At 48.7% G+C, this 17814-nt stretch overlaps 1 protein-coding gene across 14 annotated transcripts in view; it reads left to right on the forward strand.

Annotated features, from left to right (window-relative positions):
* Positions 1 to 17814, forward strand: part of LOC144125264 (tudor domain-containing protein 1-like) — an 80958-nt gene that overhangs the window by 10598 nt on the left and 52546 nt on the right. For all 14 annotated transcript variants that reach the window (XM_077658493.1, XM_077658499.1, XM_077658498.1 and 11 more), the window contains 3 exons: positions 7011 to 7281; positions 17190 to 17286; positions 17674 to 17812. In XM_077658493.1, the coding sequence (XP_077514619.1) occupies positions 7011 to 7281; positions 17190 to 17286; positions 17674 to 17812 (507 nt within the window). The remainder of the gene's footprint in view (positions 1 to 7010; positions 7282 to 17189; positions 17287 to 17673; positions 17813 to 17814) is intronic.

Here is a 17814-nt window from a genome sequence, read left to right on the forward strand (position 1 = left end):
CCAGCGATCGTGGCTTAGCCATGACGAATACAAAGACTGGATTGCACCGGACACCATGACGCAGCAGGTAGCTCCATGTTGAGCTACATGACATCGCGCGAGTGTGGCGAATCTGTTCTTGTGGTCGAAACGCAGTCCTCGAATTTGAATGCCGCAAGCAAGGCTCATGATTTAGTGACAGAAGCGGAAATATTGTGGGCTTTGAAAGTTGTCACGTGTCATTACTCGTACAGCTCATCCACCCACACAAGCGATCTGTTCAAGAGAATGTTTCCCGATAGCGAAGTGGCGAAAGGTCTTCACATGTGGAGAGAAAAAGTGCGCGTACCTGGCGTGTCATGGTCTTAGACCATTCTTTCTATCATCCATTCATCGGGCGATAGATAAGTGCGACTATTACGTCATTCTGTTTGATAAATCCACAAATGGTTACCTCCATCAGAAGCAGATTGATATACACGTCAGGTACTGGGATGCATCTCAAAAAATAACAACAGGGTACTTCACATCCGTTTTTATGGGCCACGCGACTGCAGATGACGTCGAGGATAAATTGTTGAAGGCACTGGAGCCATTACCACTTGTTAAGATCCTACAAGTGTCCATGGACGTACCGAATGTCAACTGGAAATTTTTCAGAAGCTTTCAGGAGCACCTGCAAAAAAACTATCAAGTACAATGCCTAAATTTAGGCACTTGCGGTGTCAACGTTGTGCACAACGCCTACAGGGCGGGTGTAACTGCCAGCAAGTGGGTAGTGGACATTCTGTTGTCTAGTCTAAGTGCATTGTTTGAAGATTCCCTGGCGAGGCGAGAATACTTCGTAGCGGTGACTAGTCAGGCTACATTTCCTCTTAAGTACGTCGCCCATCGCTGGGTTGAAAACGTTCCGGTAATTGAATGAGCCCTTTCACTGTGGCTTGGTGTGAGAATTTACATTGAGTCTGCAAGAAAGAAAGAAGTGAACCACCCGAAATGTGCCTCCTTTCAAAACTTGCTCAGTTTCTCCAGTGACCCACTAGTCCCAGCAAAACTTAACTTTGTTCTTGGGATTGCACTAATTCTGAAACCTTTCCTGACGGACTATCAGGCAGACCAACCATTTGTGTTTTTTCTGGCAAGGGATCTCAAAACAATTGTCAGGAAGCTTCTCACACAGTTTGTGAAGCGTTCAGTTCTCTCTGCATCAGTTGGGACTACAGGCCTGTTGAAAATCAACATTGAAGACGCGAACAATCACAGCACTTGAGAAAGTGGACATTGCTTATGCAGTTGAACAAATTTTGAAGAATTCCAAGGTCAGTGCAAAAGATATGTTTGCATTTAAAATGGAATGCAAGCAGTTCCTTGTTAGTGTATGTAAAAAGGTTCTTGAGAAGAGTCCTTTAATTAAGATTCCCTTTGGTTAGAGGCCTTTCCTCACTGGATCCCCGTCAAATGTGCACCAAGCCAGACCAGTGCCTAGCAGGACTCAAAAATGTTTTGAATGCCCTCATCGCTGCAAAAAGGTTGAGCGATCACCAACGGGACTTTGTTCTCTCTGAGTACGCCGAAATGCTGCAGATGGAGAAGCACAAGCTGCGATTGTTTGAAAAGAGCTCTGATAGGCTAGACATTTTTTTCATAGAACTCCTAAAGTTCAATTCACCCTATGCTGAGCTCTGGACAGTAGTCCAACTTTTGCTTGTGCTCAGCCACGGCCAGGCCACTGTGGAAAGAGGATTTAGTGTCTACCGCCAGGTCTGTGTGGGAAACCTGAAAAGTCTGTCGTATGTCTCACAACGCGTTATATGTGACGTCGTTGATAAGGCAGGTGGCATCCTTAACATTCCTATAACAAAGGAGTTGAGGACCTCCATTTCAGCTGCAAGGCACCGTTATCATGCATATCTGGAGGCGCAGAAGTAGGAGCAACTGGAAGAAGCAAAGGAGTAAGAAGCACCTTGTTGAGGAAAAAATTGATACCTTAAAGTGAAAGAAAGCTAGACTTGAAGCAACCGGTGCTGATCTGAAAGCTTCAGGGGACAACTTTGTGAAGTCAAATTGCCTTAGGAAAACGGCAAAAAGCAAGATGGAAGAACTTCTAAACATCAGGAAAGAAATAATCACAAAGCTTCAGGAGCTTTCATGAACGCTTGTTACGACCTGTCTTAGTTTAGTATTAAACTAGTCTAGTCTGTAAGTGCGTCTTTTTCTTAGTGTTCAATAAATTTGTTGCAACAGGTTTTAAAAAAGTTGTTTTACTATAAAGGGTACTAAATTGAGTATTTAAATGAGTCCTTGAAAAAAAACTTTTGGGGGCCTTGAAAGTCCTTAAAAACCGTTGAATTTGTGCCTTCAAAGCCTGTACGAACCCTGTATTTGTCTCTTGAAACTTTATGCGAGGGTAAGAATTGGCAAATCATAGGCGAATACAACAGCTTAGAACACTATATTGCTTTGAGGGATTAGCAACGAAGCTGTTATCGCTGTGAAGCGGGCGGGCAGGCCACCGCCATGCTGTCAACGCAAAGTATGCAAGGAACGCAAAGACCACAACGCAAAATTAATGCATTTAATGTGCTTAAAACCAGTCTGATACAATTTTAAAATTATTGTACAGACTGCTTGCATTAGTCTAGGTGATTAATGTTTGTTCATGCTTTTGTACCGTGAATGTGTCGTGAAAGTGCGCTTGAAGCCGATTGAAGCAACGCTAGCGACCTTGGGCAGCGCTCGAAGGCCCTCGAAATCTCGATGGAGTTCCGCGCTGCTCCGTTGACTCGATAGGCTATTGACTCGATCGCCATTGAAACTGCCTGTGTAGCAGCGCTCGATCGCCTTTGAGTCGATAGGCTATCGGTTCGAGACCCTTTGAAATGCCCATGTGACAGGGGTATAAGCGATGTGACTTAGACTGTTACCATTGAACATCACTGCCACTGCTTCATTCAATAGGTGACCGCCTCCGCGGATCTGTTCTCATGCCTATAATGTTAAGTACAGTCGAATCCCGCTACAACGAACGTCACTGGAACAAAATTTTCGCTTCAACAAATTATTTCCAATTCTCTCCCTGTCAGCTCGCCATAGAAAGTAATCGGACAAATTTCTCATCACAACGAACCATTTTTGGGGCGCGTTTCCACTTCAACGAAATTTTTGCTATGCGAAGCTGGGTTTCAAAATCTATCTTACAATAAAACGAGCATATTGCCGCCCATCTGCGTATTTCCTTATGTCCACGCTGCTTTGTTTCGCTGAACTTTTGCTGGAACCAATTGACCCACTCATTCAAACGTACATGAAGACCGCCATTGCTTTGTGGTGGTGACAGTCGAGCTGGCTGCTTTGCGACAAGGCGCGGGTGCAAGCTCCCGTTTTTTCCAAGCCAGAGCTGCACCCAATCCGTCACCAAAGCACACAGCAGCCTGGCAACAGCAGCAGCATGTTTGCGCTAGTTTTTTTCACTTGTGCTTGTGCGTTTCAATCGACACGAGCATGGCGACTTTGTCTAGGAAGCGGAAGTTCCTTTCTCTTGAAGAGAAGGCACGAATTATCAGTGCGGCATCCAGCGGCAGGAAAAAAGGGAGGTGTTGCAGCGGACTTTGGCATCTCACAGAGCATGCTGTCAATGATCCTGAAGTTGAAAGACGCGCGATAGCCCAAGCTCCTTCTTCGGGGACATCCGCGAAATGGAAAAAGCTGACACAATCTGCTCATGAGGACCTTGAGAAGGCTCTCTACTCGTGGCTCCTCGACGTGCGTGCAAAGAAGATGCCGATCAGCGGAAACTTGCTGCAGCAAAAAGCGCTTGGCTATGCCTGTATGCTGGGCATCGATGATTTCAAAGCTAGCTCAGGGTGCGTGACCCGTTTTAAGGCCAGGCATGTAATCGTCGGTGAAGTGCTGTGCGGTGAGGCGGCCTCTTCAGACGCCGACACTGCATCTGCTTGGACATCAACTACTGTGCCGGAATTAATGGAGAAGTATGCCACATCAGACATCTACAATGCCGATGAAACATGTGGGGTTTGAATTGGGGAGATAAGTACGTTCTCGCCACTCAATCGCGGCTGACACGGTTCAAAGCCGCCCGGACCCCACCCCGTGGTCGCGTACGCTACCGAGCGCTCGCCGACCACGCCGGGCCTTGCTCTGGGGGAACAAAGGAACGACACATTGGCTGACACAAACAGGCATTTATTGCTACAGCAACAATAACGCCAGCTAGCAACAAGGTACGCTAATGAATCAAGGTCGTCCGACTCACCAGAAAGGTTCCGAGCGAATGTTCGCCCGCGCTAGGGCAAGGGATATAAACTCCGCAGGCTGGACGGGACGAGTACGGGAGCCTGTCTCCCCGTCGCTTCTTCGCCCCGCCGGCGAAGAGCGGAGCCGCGAGCGACACGTCCGCCCGGTGCCGACGATCCCAGCCGAAGCCCCCCTCCCGCGCGCGGGCTTTGGCAGTCTCCGCGCAGCGATGCCGGCGCCCTTTCTTGCCAGTTAATGTAACTCACAAAGGAATGCGCTCAGCCTCGAGGTGAGACCGCCGCTGCACGGTGCCTCGCGGGAAAGCAAACTCAGGGGGCTGCAGGGCAGGTCCCCACAAACGGTACTTTTCTATGAGCTCTTCCCCCTCCAAGACGCTTCACATGGAGGGCAAGCCATGCAGCAGAGCGAAGCATAGCAAAAAGCATGTGACTGTGCTCCTGTGTTGCAACATGGACGGGTCTGACAAGCGCTGCCCACTGGTGATTGGCAAAAGTGCGAGGCCGCGGTGCTTCAAAGGTGTCAACAGCCTGCCCGTCACATATCTTGCCAATAAAAAAAATCTTGGATGACACAGGCCGTTTTCAAAGAGTGGCTAACCGGCTTCGACTGTGACATAACGGTAAAGAACCGCAAGGTTTGTTTGCTCATCGACAGTTGCTCGGCACATAACGTTGAAGACGTTCAGCTGCAAAGTGTGGAAGTCACATTCTTCCCGCCGAATCGCAAGTCTTTAATCCAGCCGCTAGATCAAGGTGTTATCAATAGCGTTAAAAGCATTGTCGACAGCAACTGATTCAGCAACTGGTGTTAAACATCGACACCGGTCAGGCAAACAGAGTGGATTTGCACATGGCCATACAGGTGGTCACAGCAGCGTGGACGGCAACCAGGCACAGTGTCATCCACAACCGTTCTGTGCACGCCAGCTTTCACTCCGATTTTCAACTGGCAGCGAACTCCACATCGGACAAGGAAGGCTGCAGTGCAATAGCTCCACTCTCCACAGAGGCCAATGTGGCATGGGCAGCCCTTCAAGACTCCGGAGATGTGTTGGCCGATGTTGACATCAGTGATTACATCGCTGTTGACAGTGAAGTGCGAGCTCACGAGAAGCTGAGTGCTGAAGCCGTAATTGAGGGCATATGCCACAGCGACGCGCCATCGGGTGATGACACAGAGGATTTAGCACCACCATCTACACTAAAAGTGATGGAAGCATTTGATGTGCTCCCCAGATATATTGGTGCTCACGATGACGTCGTGATACAACTGCTCACAGTGTGTGAAAGTCGCGCCACGGCACTCATGGCAAAAAAAAAAAAAAAGCAGAAGACACTGATCGACTTCTTTGGAAATAAATGATGTTTTGGGACTATGTTGTCCAACCTGACAGTGTTTTTGGGCTGTTTTCGCTGCAACGAAATTTTTCGCGCGCCCCGTCAGTTTCGTTGTAACGAGGTCCAACTGTACTGCCACTCAGTTCTGTTTACTGCTGCGCTTCAGTGGTAGCAAGCCATTCACGGCATTACTTTGCGCATATGCTAGCCGGCCAATGTGGCGCGTTATTGTTGGTCAACAGTGTTGCTGCCATTCTCTAGACTGTCTTGGTTGACAGGTTGACTGCCATGAGCCAATCACAAGCAGTTTTTGCGTGGAAGTAGTGTGGGCAGTTGGCCCATGTTTTGTTGTTGCAAAACGTAGTTGCCAAGACATTGCCACAATTTAGTGAGAAAAGTTTGGGAGCAACTGCGTGGCTTGGCAACCACTTGTGGTCATGTGACAAGTGGTCTGGGAACTTCTTTGTGCAAAGCTCCATGCAGTGCAAAGGTAGTAATGAAATTGGCTTTGTCCGGTAGTGTTGTGTTCTGTAAGTATTTGACTGCGGGTGTTTATTTGGCCCTTTAAATTGCCACACCTTCTCACTGTGTTGTTCCCTATGCTCACAGTCCCTTATTACAAATCTACTTCACCTTACGTAATTCCCTTGAACATTGGACCAACTTCAAATTTAATGGGACATTTATATTTCCAAGCACCAAATGGCAGCATTGAGCGGAAGACTGTCGCTGCTGACTGCATTGCATCGATTGTCTCTTATCCTGCCTTGGTCCACTGCGCATTGCCTTGCTCAGCAGCTTTTCTTGTTAGTCTCCTTTGTCCACTGCTCTTTGGTCGCTCACTTGGAGGGCCCTGGTAACTTTGATTGCATGCCAACAGTATCCTTGTTTTTGATGTTTTCCTTGGACTGTGGCAGCAGCGAGGAAAGACGCCAGATGGATCATTCCCATAAAACACCACTAGGGCACTGCATGTATGCCGCTCATCCATGTGAAAGGTCGATCCGAAAAACTGCTTTGATGTCAAGAATGCGTTATTGTTGGTCAACAGTGTTGCTGTCATTCTCTAGGCTGTCTTGGTTGACAGGTTGACTGTCATGAGCCAATCACAAGCAGTTTTTGCGTGGAAATAGTGTGGGCAGTTGGCCCATGTTTTGTTGTTGCAAAATGTATTTGCCAAGACAATGCCACAATTTAGTGAGAAAAGTTTGGGAGCAACTGCGTGGCTTGGCAACCACTTGTGGTCATGTGACAAGTGGTCTGGGAACTTCTTTGTGCAAAGCTGCATGCAATGCAAAGGTAGTAATGAAATTGGCTTTGTCCGGTAGTGTTGTGTTCTGTAAGTATTTGACTGCAGGTGTTTATTTGGCCCTTTAAATTGCCACACTTTTCTCACTGTGTTGTTCCCTTTGCTCACAGCTGAAGACCATCTGCGTGGATGTGGCATGCACAGGCGAGCGACGTGTGTACAGCAGCAGCAGTAGTGGCAGCAGCAGTGGCAGGAGCAGCCGATGTAGCACCTCATCAGACACCTCCGTTGAGACCTGCATTCCGGCTGACAGTGGAGATAGGAGCGTGCGGGTTTCCATCAGACCCAATGCCAGCGGAGAGCAGGTGCGCACGGTTACCTTACAGGAAAACGCTCATGACCACCTACCTGAGCAACAGTGCGTCCTCTGTGGTGCACACTGTAAGTGCTATCCTTTCTTTGCATCATCTTACTTGTTAAAGTTAAGTGTCTACTTTGCATATTCTCCTTGCCTTATTTATTACGTAGCCGCATGTTTGCAGATATTGCTTCTGCACTAAAGCAGCGGGACAGCTCGGTCCTTTCAGTGAACAGCCAATATGTTTCAAACTTTTCACAGATTTGAAGTGTCTCATGGCTCGTAAACATAAGCTGTATGGGTGTAAGTTGTACACAGCTTTTGGTGCCCTAATCTTTTTGCTTGAATGACACATTAGTAGCGGTACATGCTGTATTTGTTTCTACTGCATAAGCAGTACATTGCAGTGTATCCAAATGACGTTCGCTAGTTAAACTATCTCAAACTTGCCACATCAATAAACTTGCTATTTCCTCATAGAACCAAGAGCCAGTACTCGGAAAAAGCTTGTGTGTGGCAATAAAGCCAATGCGCTGATGGCCACCGAGAGCCGCTGCATGCTCGTGGGTTGGAAAACGAAGTGCAGCACTATGTGGCACATCACTGCAGTGTGCCATGATGCAACCAGTGGCTGGCTGCGAACATGCCGGCTGAAAAAGTGAATGGGTGCTAACGATCCTCTAGTTTTTTATCAAGACGGTAAAACATTGGCTTTGGTTTAGCTCTGGTTAACCCTAGTTGAATTGCGAAAGATTCATTTTCTCGGCATGTTGTCTACGCAGCGTCTCATTCCGACTCTCTCGAGAACTTAATCTCCCGCAGTTGAAGAGTCACTCCGGGACGTGGCATGACTTCTAGCTGCATCTTCGTTATGACGCTTCTCAAGTCGTGCGGCGCGTTATTCTGGCGTCTCTTGAGCGCGTTGTCTCTTCCTCTTCCTCGCTTTGTTCTGTCGTTATTGCGTCTCTTTCGCGCTCTCCATAATGACTACAATACACTGAGGCGAAGTGTGCGCACACGCACGCACACGCGCGCACACACACGCGCACACACACACACACACACCAGCAGAGCGCACACGCACACACCAGCAGAGCGCACACGCACACACCAGCAGAGCGCACACGCACACGCGCACACGCACACACCAGCAGAGCGCACACGCACGCACCAGCAGAGCGCACACGCACGCACCAGCAGAGCGCACACACACACACCAGCAGAGCGCACACACACCAGCAGAGCGCGCACACACACACCAGCAGAGCGCACACACACACACCAGCAGAGCGCACACACACACACACACTACCCCAGCAGAGCACACCTGTTGGAGTGCGGCTGTAACGTTGCTGGGCAATGGCGGCTCAAGGCCACGGTATACGGCTGAAGTGCACGACGAGCTGAAATGGCTCGCTGGCTGCCGCGTAGTAAAGCTTTTGCTTTAAAAGGCTCGCACAGAAGTGGAGCTTGCGAAGGATAGTGGAACCAACTTGTCCTGCTTGCATTGCTGCAGTTGTTTCGCAGCGAATGTTCTCAGCCTTCACGATTTTCGTCTAGAAACTCTGTTGTTTTGGCCACGGAGGACAAGAAGAAAGCTTATGAGAGAAACATGAATGTTGAAGCCAGCTTGTACGCCGAAGATGCGAAACCATGCCAACCACATGGTGTGGTTGGCATGGCTTTATTTTCACGCCTTCAATGTTCAACGATGTTTGGGCCCATCATGGGGCTTGCAGTTGGGCCAAACCGACACTCGAGAGCTAAGCGAGTTACGTGCTGCTGTGACCACTGCGTTCGGAGCAGCATTACACAGCTAGTGCTTTGTATTCGGGAGCACCAGGGAGTGTGAAAGGGCCTGTTCCACTCACATAGTAGCTCTAGTTGCCACTTTTGTATCCATTTTGCGAGCTGTCTTGTTGTATTTTGCCTGCATTGACCTATGCCTTATCCTTCCAATAATCGATCACCGACATCACTCCTCCAGTAATGAAATATCTGGCTACCTTACAGGGCTTCTTGAAGGCATTTAGTAAGCTCCTTTGACATGTAAGCATTAAGTCAAACTGCCATATTAGGATTAGGCATGGTTCACCGAAGAAAATTAATTTGTTCAAAGAACAGCGAACAAGGTATTAGTTGATCTACAACAAGGTTACAGTAGACCCTCAGTAATTCAAATTTCAAGAAACCAGTGATATTTGTTTTACTTACTAGAAGTGCACTTTAAAATGGTCCAAAACTAAATGTAGTTTGCTCTGTGGATAGTCTGCATGCAAAAAGTATTTTGGAAGCTTTTTTTCTGTGCAAATTTTACTACAAAGGAGCACAACATTAGCTACGGGTGCAAGACACTGATATCCTTACCGTATTTACTCGAATCTAGGCCGGCCACGATTCTAAGCCGAGACCCGAAAGTTGAAGGCCACAGAAAAAAAAAATCTTACCTCGATTGTAGGCCGGCCGAAAAAACAACACTGTTTATACCTCATTATCACAATTATTTTTATGACGCGACACGACTGTTCTTACATCGCCGCGCACGTGAAAGTGCGTGGCGCGAAACGACTGCACCATGTGTCTGCGCATAGGCGACTTGGTGTAGAGAGAGGAACTCGAGTGAGACACAGCGGGAAGCATCGTGCCTGCATGCTCTGCCGAAGCGTGATTGATGGCCCCGAGAGGGACCGTTAAAAAAAAAAAGCTGCCAAAGGAGCTTTGAGAGAAGAGGAGGAGGAGAGGCGGCGTTGGGCGAGGAGACATATGCAATGCCAGCCCGGGATCAGCCCCCGCTCATTCGTCATCATCATCGCTGACTTCTTTATCGCTGGCCTCCTCGAACAGTGCACTATCTTCACTGCCATCAAGTGCATTAGAGATGAAGCACTTGCGGAATGAGCGTGCAACCAAGCTTTCTGGGATGTCATCCCAGGCTGCAGCTATCCAAGTGGCTACAACTCCTAGTGAGGCGCGCTTTATTCGGCCTGTTGGTGTAAGCTCGCGCCGCTCTTCACTAAGCCAGTCCACGTAGTACTTGCGCAGCCGATCCTTGAAAGGCTTATTGAGGCACACATCAAGAGGCTGCAGCTGGCCTGTCATGCCGCCGGGTATGATGGCGACGTCGGTACCGGCTTCGGAAAGCGCAGCTTTTACGCCGTCAGTGAGGTGTCCACGGTAAGAGTCCAGGACGAGGAGGGAACGTTTGGCCAAGAGGGCCCCTGGACGCCGCTGCCAAACCATTCTGATCCACTGCTCAACCATATCGCTCGCCATCCATCCATTTTCGTTGGCGCGGACGATCACATTTCTTGGAAACACTTCCCGAGCTGGTTGAGTCTTCCTCTTAAAAATTATATACGCCGGCAGCTTGTGGCCATCCGCCGTGCAGGCCAGCATTACAGTCATGCGCTGCTTTTCGTATCCGGCCGAGCGCACTTTCACTTCCTTGGCACCTTTTTCGTTCGTTTTGCACGCCACTGGCATGTCAAACCATACCGGCGTCTGGTCAGCGTTTCCCATTTGTCCTACGGCGTAGCCGTGCTCCATCCTCTTCCTTATTACGAATCGCTGAAATGCGATCAGCTTCTCTTCGAAGTCGCCCGGCAGCTTTTGACAAATGGACGTGCGACGTCGGAGGCTGAAGCCAAAGCGCTTCATGAACTTCTGCAACCAGCCCCGGCTGGCTTTGAACAGTTCCCGGGGGACGCCTCGCTCTCTCGCCAGCTCTCTTGCTTTGGCTTGCAGCACTTCCGTGGTCACTGGAAGTGCCGCTGACCTCTGCGTCTCCACAAACTCGGCCAGAGCTACCTCCACTTCTGGAAGGCGGCCTTTCTTGGGGCCCGTGAAAGCCGTTCTCGTTGCCGCGCAAGCAAAAATTTCGTTACGCTGCCCCCTCCAACGGCGAACATTCTTCTCATCCACGCCGAAGTCCCGCCCGGCTTGAAGATTTGACGACTGCTCTGCAGCGACTATAACTTTCCGCTTGAAGGCGGCACTATAATGGCACCGCCTGTTTGGTGCCATGGTGTTGGTGATAAAAACTACGCACGAAAACTTCACTGCTGCGAATGTGCTCACGCCACCGCACGAGAACAGAACAAGGCCAAAATGGCAGCCAGTGCTCATGTGTGCTTTGATCAGTATCGGCTACGGATAGCAACGGCTACAGTGCTGTCTTTTGTTGGCGTTTTGTGGGGGCGCCACCTGCGTGCTACATTTATTCGTATTTTACGAATACGAAACCTCGAAACGAAATCCTCGAATCTAAGCCGACATAAGAGTTCTACATCTCGTTTTTTTGAAAAAACTATCGGACTAGATTCGAATAAATACGGTAATCAACCAGCAGTCTCCAACTGGTTATCTGGTTGAAAAAAATTATAATGCACTGATTCCCAATAGAGTAAAACCGCATTAATGGGACCTCAAAGGACGGGGAAAAATATCCATATTATCCGCACGTTGAATTATTAATGGCTACAAAATAAAAAAAGCTGTTTCATACCGCAGAAAATTTAATTGATAAGAAAAATTGGTAATCGTTGTTTGCTTTTGAGTGAAAACTGCGTGGCAGTGACGATTTTCCGCAGTTCTGTTGTATGCTGTGCTGCATGCAAAAATAACAAATACCGTATTTACACGATTGTAAGTCGACATATTTTTCAAAATTTGAAAATCTTAAGTGGTGGTCCACTTATTATCGAAACCAAAGCATGACACCATCAATAAAGGAAAGATAAATGATATATCAGGCATGCTACAGCGTGGTTACATTTTTGCTGCGCGTCTCCGTTGCATCGCTCTTGGTGCTGGCCTTGAGCAGCTCCTATGTCAAGGTGCAGAACTGCATCCCCTCCAAAGCATGACACCATCAATAAAGGAAAGATAAATGATATATCAGGCATGCTACAGCGTGGTTACATTTTTGCTGCGCGTCTCCGTTGCATCGCTCTTGGTGCTGGCCTTGAGCAGCTCCTATGTCAAGGTGCAGAACTGCATCCCCTCCCCGCGCGCGGCGGCCGATGGCAGCAGTAGATAAGCAGCAACCCCCTTTCCACTCCACACACACACGGCTGCAGATTGCGGCTGCTGAAAAGCGGGGGCTGCCCAATAACTAATTCGCGTTCTACTCTTAATAGGCATCCTCCAAGTTTTTTTTTAATTTTACTTTCAACTGCCACTCGACGCTCAAAGTAGTGCTTTGTCAGTCGTCATTTGTGCTCCGGGTCCTGTAAGAGACTGGCGCTCGTTCACGGCGACATTCAAGATTCCTGTATTTCGTTACGCCGAAGAGACCAACTGAGCGCTGGGGCGCAAGTTCACATTCGCACCAGGTGATACAGGTGTGGCAGCTGAGTGAGGCAAAATATTCACCTGTTTCATGCGATGTCATGATGTGGCCGCTTGCGAAGTGCGGAATTTCGCTAAACGACGTAAGAACGACGTGCTGTTGAACCGCAGCAGCAATCACGGCGGCAGCGCTAGTTGGACGATGGCGCAAATGCGAATGTGTAGTCCAGTGACTCGTACATTTTCGTTTTGGAATGTGCCAATGGGCACGCCTGCGCGCAGCAGCGGACAGTGGTTGGCGATAAGAAGCGGCCACAGGATAATACTATTGTGTTCTATTATTAAAGGCCAAGCTTAAACGACCGCCATGTTTTTGTTTTGTTTTTGAGAAATCTGATATGGGGGGGGTCGACTTACATTACCAGAAATACAGTACCAGCAACGCGCCATTCAGAATCTTAAACGGTATGCAGCTTTGCATGTCTCGGTATTGCCGCGGAATGGCGGTTGTGTGGCGGCAGGGCACCTCAGACCGCTTAAAGAGCCGTTCGGACCTTGACACAGCCCCCCTTTGGATTGTCATTAACTGGCTGGAGGGGGGAGCATGGGAGCAAGACAAAAAAATTAGAAATAAGCCAATTAAGAGAAGCCATGGTACGAATTAAGCGGCTTTAAAATTAGGGATGTGTGAATATTCGAAATTTTGAATACGAATCGAATATCTTTGATATTCGATTCGTATTCGAGAAAATGATATTCGAGAATCTCCGAATATTCTAAAATTCCCGAATACTTGCCAGCAATCGTATACTGCGGAGACTTTCATAAATTCGACCATGGCAAAACCACAATATCTGGGCAAATTAGGCGACGATCCAGTTAAAAATTCCAGGAAAACGATACAAAGGTCCTATTCCCTTCCTTTTCCGTCGTATATCATGCGGTCCGATTGCATTCAGACGCCGCTAGGCTTGACCTCATGCGAAATTTCACAAGTGGGCTTTCCCACATATCGTTATGTGACGGCCAGCCGAAGTATGAGACGAAATGACTGATGGCAATGAGATGGTTTAATGGCCGCTGGCCTAGCGCGAGCGCTCCATCTTGGGCCACTGCCAACTTCGTCTTCTTCGTCACACTACCCGGGGCCACCGAGCGATCGTCCCGATCGGTGACAGAGACGCGCGAAGTGGTGATGGGCTTCAGAGGATGGCGGGACAGAAAGCAGAAAGTGGTGAGGAGCTGGCCGCCACGATGAAGGACGTGGCTGGATGGTTCCTGGCCTGCGAAGCTTCTTGGCCGTAGGTCACCAGGAGCAGACTGCCGGGGCCCCAGGACGCGCTGAATGGCATGGGCAGGGGGAACGGTGTCGTCATGTGTGGGCAGCGTCTCTGGTCGGTGGGGTCGGGTCCTTGAGTCAGGTTCAGTTCATCGTCTGGGCGGTGGGCGGGACGGGGGAAGAACGGCGAGATAGGTTCGGGTCTGAAAGGCTGGGGCACGGCCGGGTGACGCAGGCCATGTACTCACGGCCGACGACCACGGCTCCCGCATGCGCCGAAGCTCCCGGACCAGGATGGGGATGAACTCCGCACCTCACACCAAATGTTACGTGACGGCCAGCTGAAGTATGAGACGAGATGACTGATGGCAATGAGATGGTTTAATGGCCGCTGGCCTAGTGCGAGCACTCCGTCTCGGGCCACTGCCAACTTCGTCTTCTTCGTCACAGTATCACCCGTGCTGCAAACAAGGTGGCCGACGGCTTGCTTCGAACAATCGCAATGCGAAATCACGGTTTCAAAGTGAAAGCTTTACTGGCCGCGAACTTGCGATTTCGCTGTGGCGGTGCTCCAAGGAGGCACATGACGTCAGAACGCGCACCTCGCCACTGATATTAAAGCGAAAGCTTTACTGGCCGTAAACTTGTGATTTCACCGTGGCGGCATTCCGAGGAGGCACATGATGTCACAACGCACGCCTCGCCGCAGATATTTCTCTCTCTCTCCCCCTAGTCACTACTGCGCATGCGCCACTAGTAGCACTGAGCCACAGGTGTTCCCCCCTGCACAGCGCTGCACCTTTCCTCAAAATCCAACTTTCAGTTTTCAGTTTTCTCTTTCTCCTTTCCCTCCCTCCTTTATCCCTTCCTTACGGTGCGGGTAGACGTTACTGTGCCATTTCCGTTCCTCAAAAACCAAACAAAACAAGTGAGCCGACAGCGTTCATAGAGTTCATTGGTGTTGACAACTTTGCAAAGGCCGTTCATTTTCACGAAAGGAAGGGTGCCCAGCCGGCTCCGTGGGTCAGTGGAGACCGCAGTCTCGATTTCAGTGGGGTTGGTGTCCAACTGCAAAAGCCTGCTTTGATTGCGTTCTGGACACTGGATAGGCAGCGTGCCCTCCATGCCACCCTGGGAGATGGCATGCAGTTAATAGTTGATCGCGAGAGATTGATCACCAAATGAACGCTGCGGTCTAGCTATTGCTGCAGTGCCGCATGTCAGCCACAACGCTGTCAGCGCTAATGCATTCAGGCCACATCTCTGTCTCACCACCGCCACATGTATCAAAGCACGAATGAGGCGTCCGCATATCCAGGGAGCCAGTTTTGCGCCCTTCTTTTCCTCAAAGCCATCGCTGTCTAGAACATTGTCAACGCCAACGCCAATGAACACAGTGAACGCCGACATCTTTCGTTTTGTATATCCCGAATTAGCTCAGCTAATCCACGTTAATTTTTTCCTTACGGACTACTTCTGTGCCTTTCACAGCGTTGCACCTGATGTATGAAACGGATGTATGAAACGCGTGGGACTCAAGTTGCAGTCGTAGTTCGTCGGCACCAAGAACTACTGATCTAGAGACCTGCACAAATGGTGGGGTCCTATGGGACTGCGTGTGCCAACTTTCGTCAACTTTTTGGCCATTGAGGGCGCTCGGTTGACCTGTTCATGTGTCATGATCATCATCATCGTGTGCTTTTGACAAATGATTTCTTTCCTCTCACTGCCTCCCTGTGCATTTGTCCTGTCTTATTATTTTGAAACCTAGTAATGAACGATGCAAATATGACATTTCTTTAAATCCTAGCAGTGAATAATCTGTTTGCACGCATGCATGCGTGAGACTTCTGGCATCTTTGCTAGGCAATGGATGAATGATGAATACTCAAAACGTAGACAAATGACAAAACTATTACATCCTTGAAGTAAAATAACCGACGCCATCTTGCTCAACAAGTTAATTGTAGCGCCACGCCGCCCGTAGCTGCCCTTCCCAGCAGCAAAAGGCATGAACTAGAACATGCGCGCTGGAGCAGTGCCAGATGTGCAGGTCTCTAGTTCAGTAGGTCTTGGTCGGCACATCGTTCTCGACAAACTCCGCGCTGGCTGCCTGTCGACTGCGTTGAGAACATCCAGCTTTTCCTCGAGGGAAAGCGCCTTGCGCTTGCGCGACGCCATCAAAGGACGACAAATCGCTCGCGGTGTTAGTGAGGCCCGACGAGGCGTAGGCAGCGTAGGTGTTGACGGGAGGACACGGGCGACTCGGATGGGTTGAACCGCACAAACAAGAGACTGGATTAGTGAGGCCTGAAGAGGCGTAGGCAGCATAGCTGTTGACGGAAGGACACGGACGACTTGGATGGGTTGAACCGCACAAACAAGACTGGATTGCTGCGGGCCCGCGGGTTTTACTCGCTTCGGCTGACAAGGCAGTGGCCATCTAGTGGCAATCTCTCCAACTCGCGTGCGGCTTTTTATGGCCTCCGAGATTACCCACACGCGTGCAAGGGGGTGATCTCTGAGGCCATGGTCTTGTAGCCAATTCCGTAGCCAAGCCTGGCCAAGACTCGTCAAAATGGTGGTTGGCGCGCGTCGCCCGGCCGGGTTCGGGGTGCCAGGTTGCGACGTATCATGCGGGAACGTTTTCACAGCTACAACGTAACAGCGGGGTACCCAATACATTGGATCCTATGGGAGCTATGCGGGACTGGACGAAAACGACGTAACAGCCGGGAAAACGCAGCAGTGAGGAACGTAACAGCGGGGTTCTACTGTACTGTTATGCTGTCTCATCAGTAGCACACGTTTCTGTGCTCGTTTTTTATACGGTACTGAGGCAGTCTAGTTTTGTTCATTTTAGTTGCAAATGTAATACACGTTTTTAAAAAAATTAAGTGCAGCAACATTTGCTTGTTTATCATTTTCTGAATTTTTTTTTTTCGTACTGAACAGATATTCGATTCGTATTCGAAAATTTCAATATTCCCACACCCCTATTTGAAATGCATTGAAATATATCCAGCCAAGCAAAAAGTTGAAATTTGTTTGAATTAACTGAAAGTACAAGGTATCACAGTTTGAATTTTTAAGTCTACTGCTACTCCTACAGGATTCCCTCTCCGTTATTTAAAACCTGAGAGGCCTTTCAGGCATGTTAAATTATGCTCATGACGGGTGAAAACAAAATTTGCAATACGTTTTTTTTTTCATTGCCACACTTCGTGGAAAACTTTGTTTTGAGAGTAAACTACTCGTGCCGATATTCAAAACTATTTGAATATTCTGTTTGATTCATTACCAAACCTTTGATAGTTACACACCTCTAGAAGAAATAAAATGCATAGAATGGTTAGATTATGTTATGCTTGCATGTTAATATACCTCTGTGTGGAATCGCTGCCTTTTCTTTCTTTTTTTCAGCTGAATTCCTGTGCCCTGTGTGCAAGGCATTCTACTGTTCACCAGATTGCCAGTTGGAGGACTGGCCAGCACACAAAGAATTTTGCAAGCCAAAGGGGTGCGTTCAGTCTTCATAGCAATAACACTTGCTTTGTGGCCAAATTTCTCTTTACTGAGGCTCCGTGATTGCAGCCAAATGGTGGGTGCCTTAAACTGGGGAAAAAAAAAGTTCAGAATTACTTTCAGAGAAGGCTATAATGAGGTCAAGAAACACAGAGGTAGTGAGCATCTATTGTTTATTGTTTGGCTGTAGGTGAATAGAAGGATCCGCTCACTTTAGTTTTACTTTTAAGCTGCAAAAAAAAAAAACTGCTACTTATTTTCACAACTCATTATTATGTTAGTGTTGTACTCTAGTGTGCCCTACCTCTGTTTTGGTTTCTTTCTTGTTTTGCTGGCTGGTGTTCTCCTTTTGATAATTGTGCTTTTCTTTTCTTTATCGCAGTTTGCTGCCCACACCTCAAGAGAGGTCTCCAGAGAAGCATATAGGTGCATCATCGTCGAGACGGAGCAGTCAAAAAAGCTCTCCTGGAAAGGATAAAGGAAGATTTTCGCCAAAGCAGCAAGGCATTCAAAAGAGAAATGT

Source organism: Amblyomma americanum, chromosome 3 (assembly GCF_052857255.1).
Source record: "Amblyomma americanum isolate KBUSLIRL-KWMA chromosome 3, ASM5285725v1, whole genome shotgun sequence".
NCBI classification, from domain to species: domain Eukaryota; kingdom Metazoa; phylum Arthropoda; class Arachnida; order Ixodida; family Ixodidae; genus Amblyomma; species Amblyomma americanum.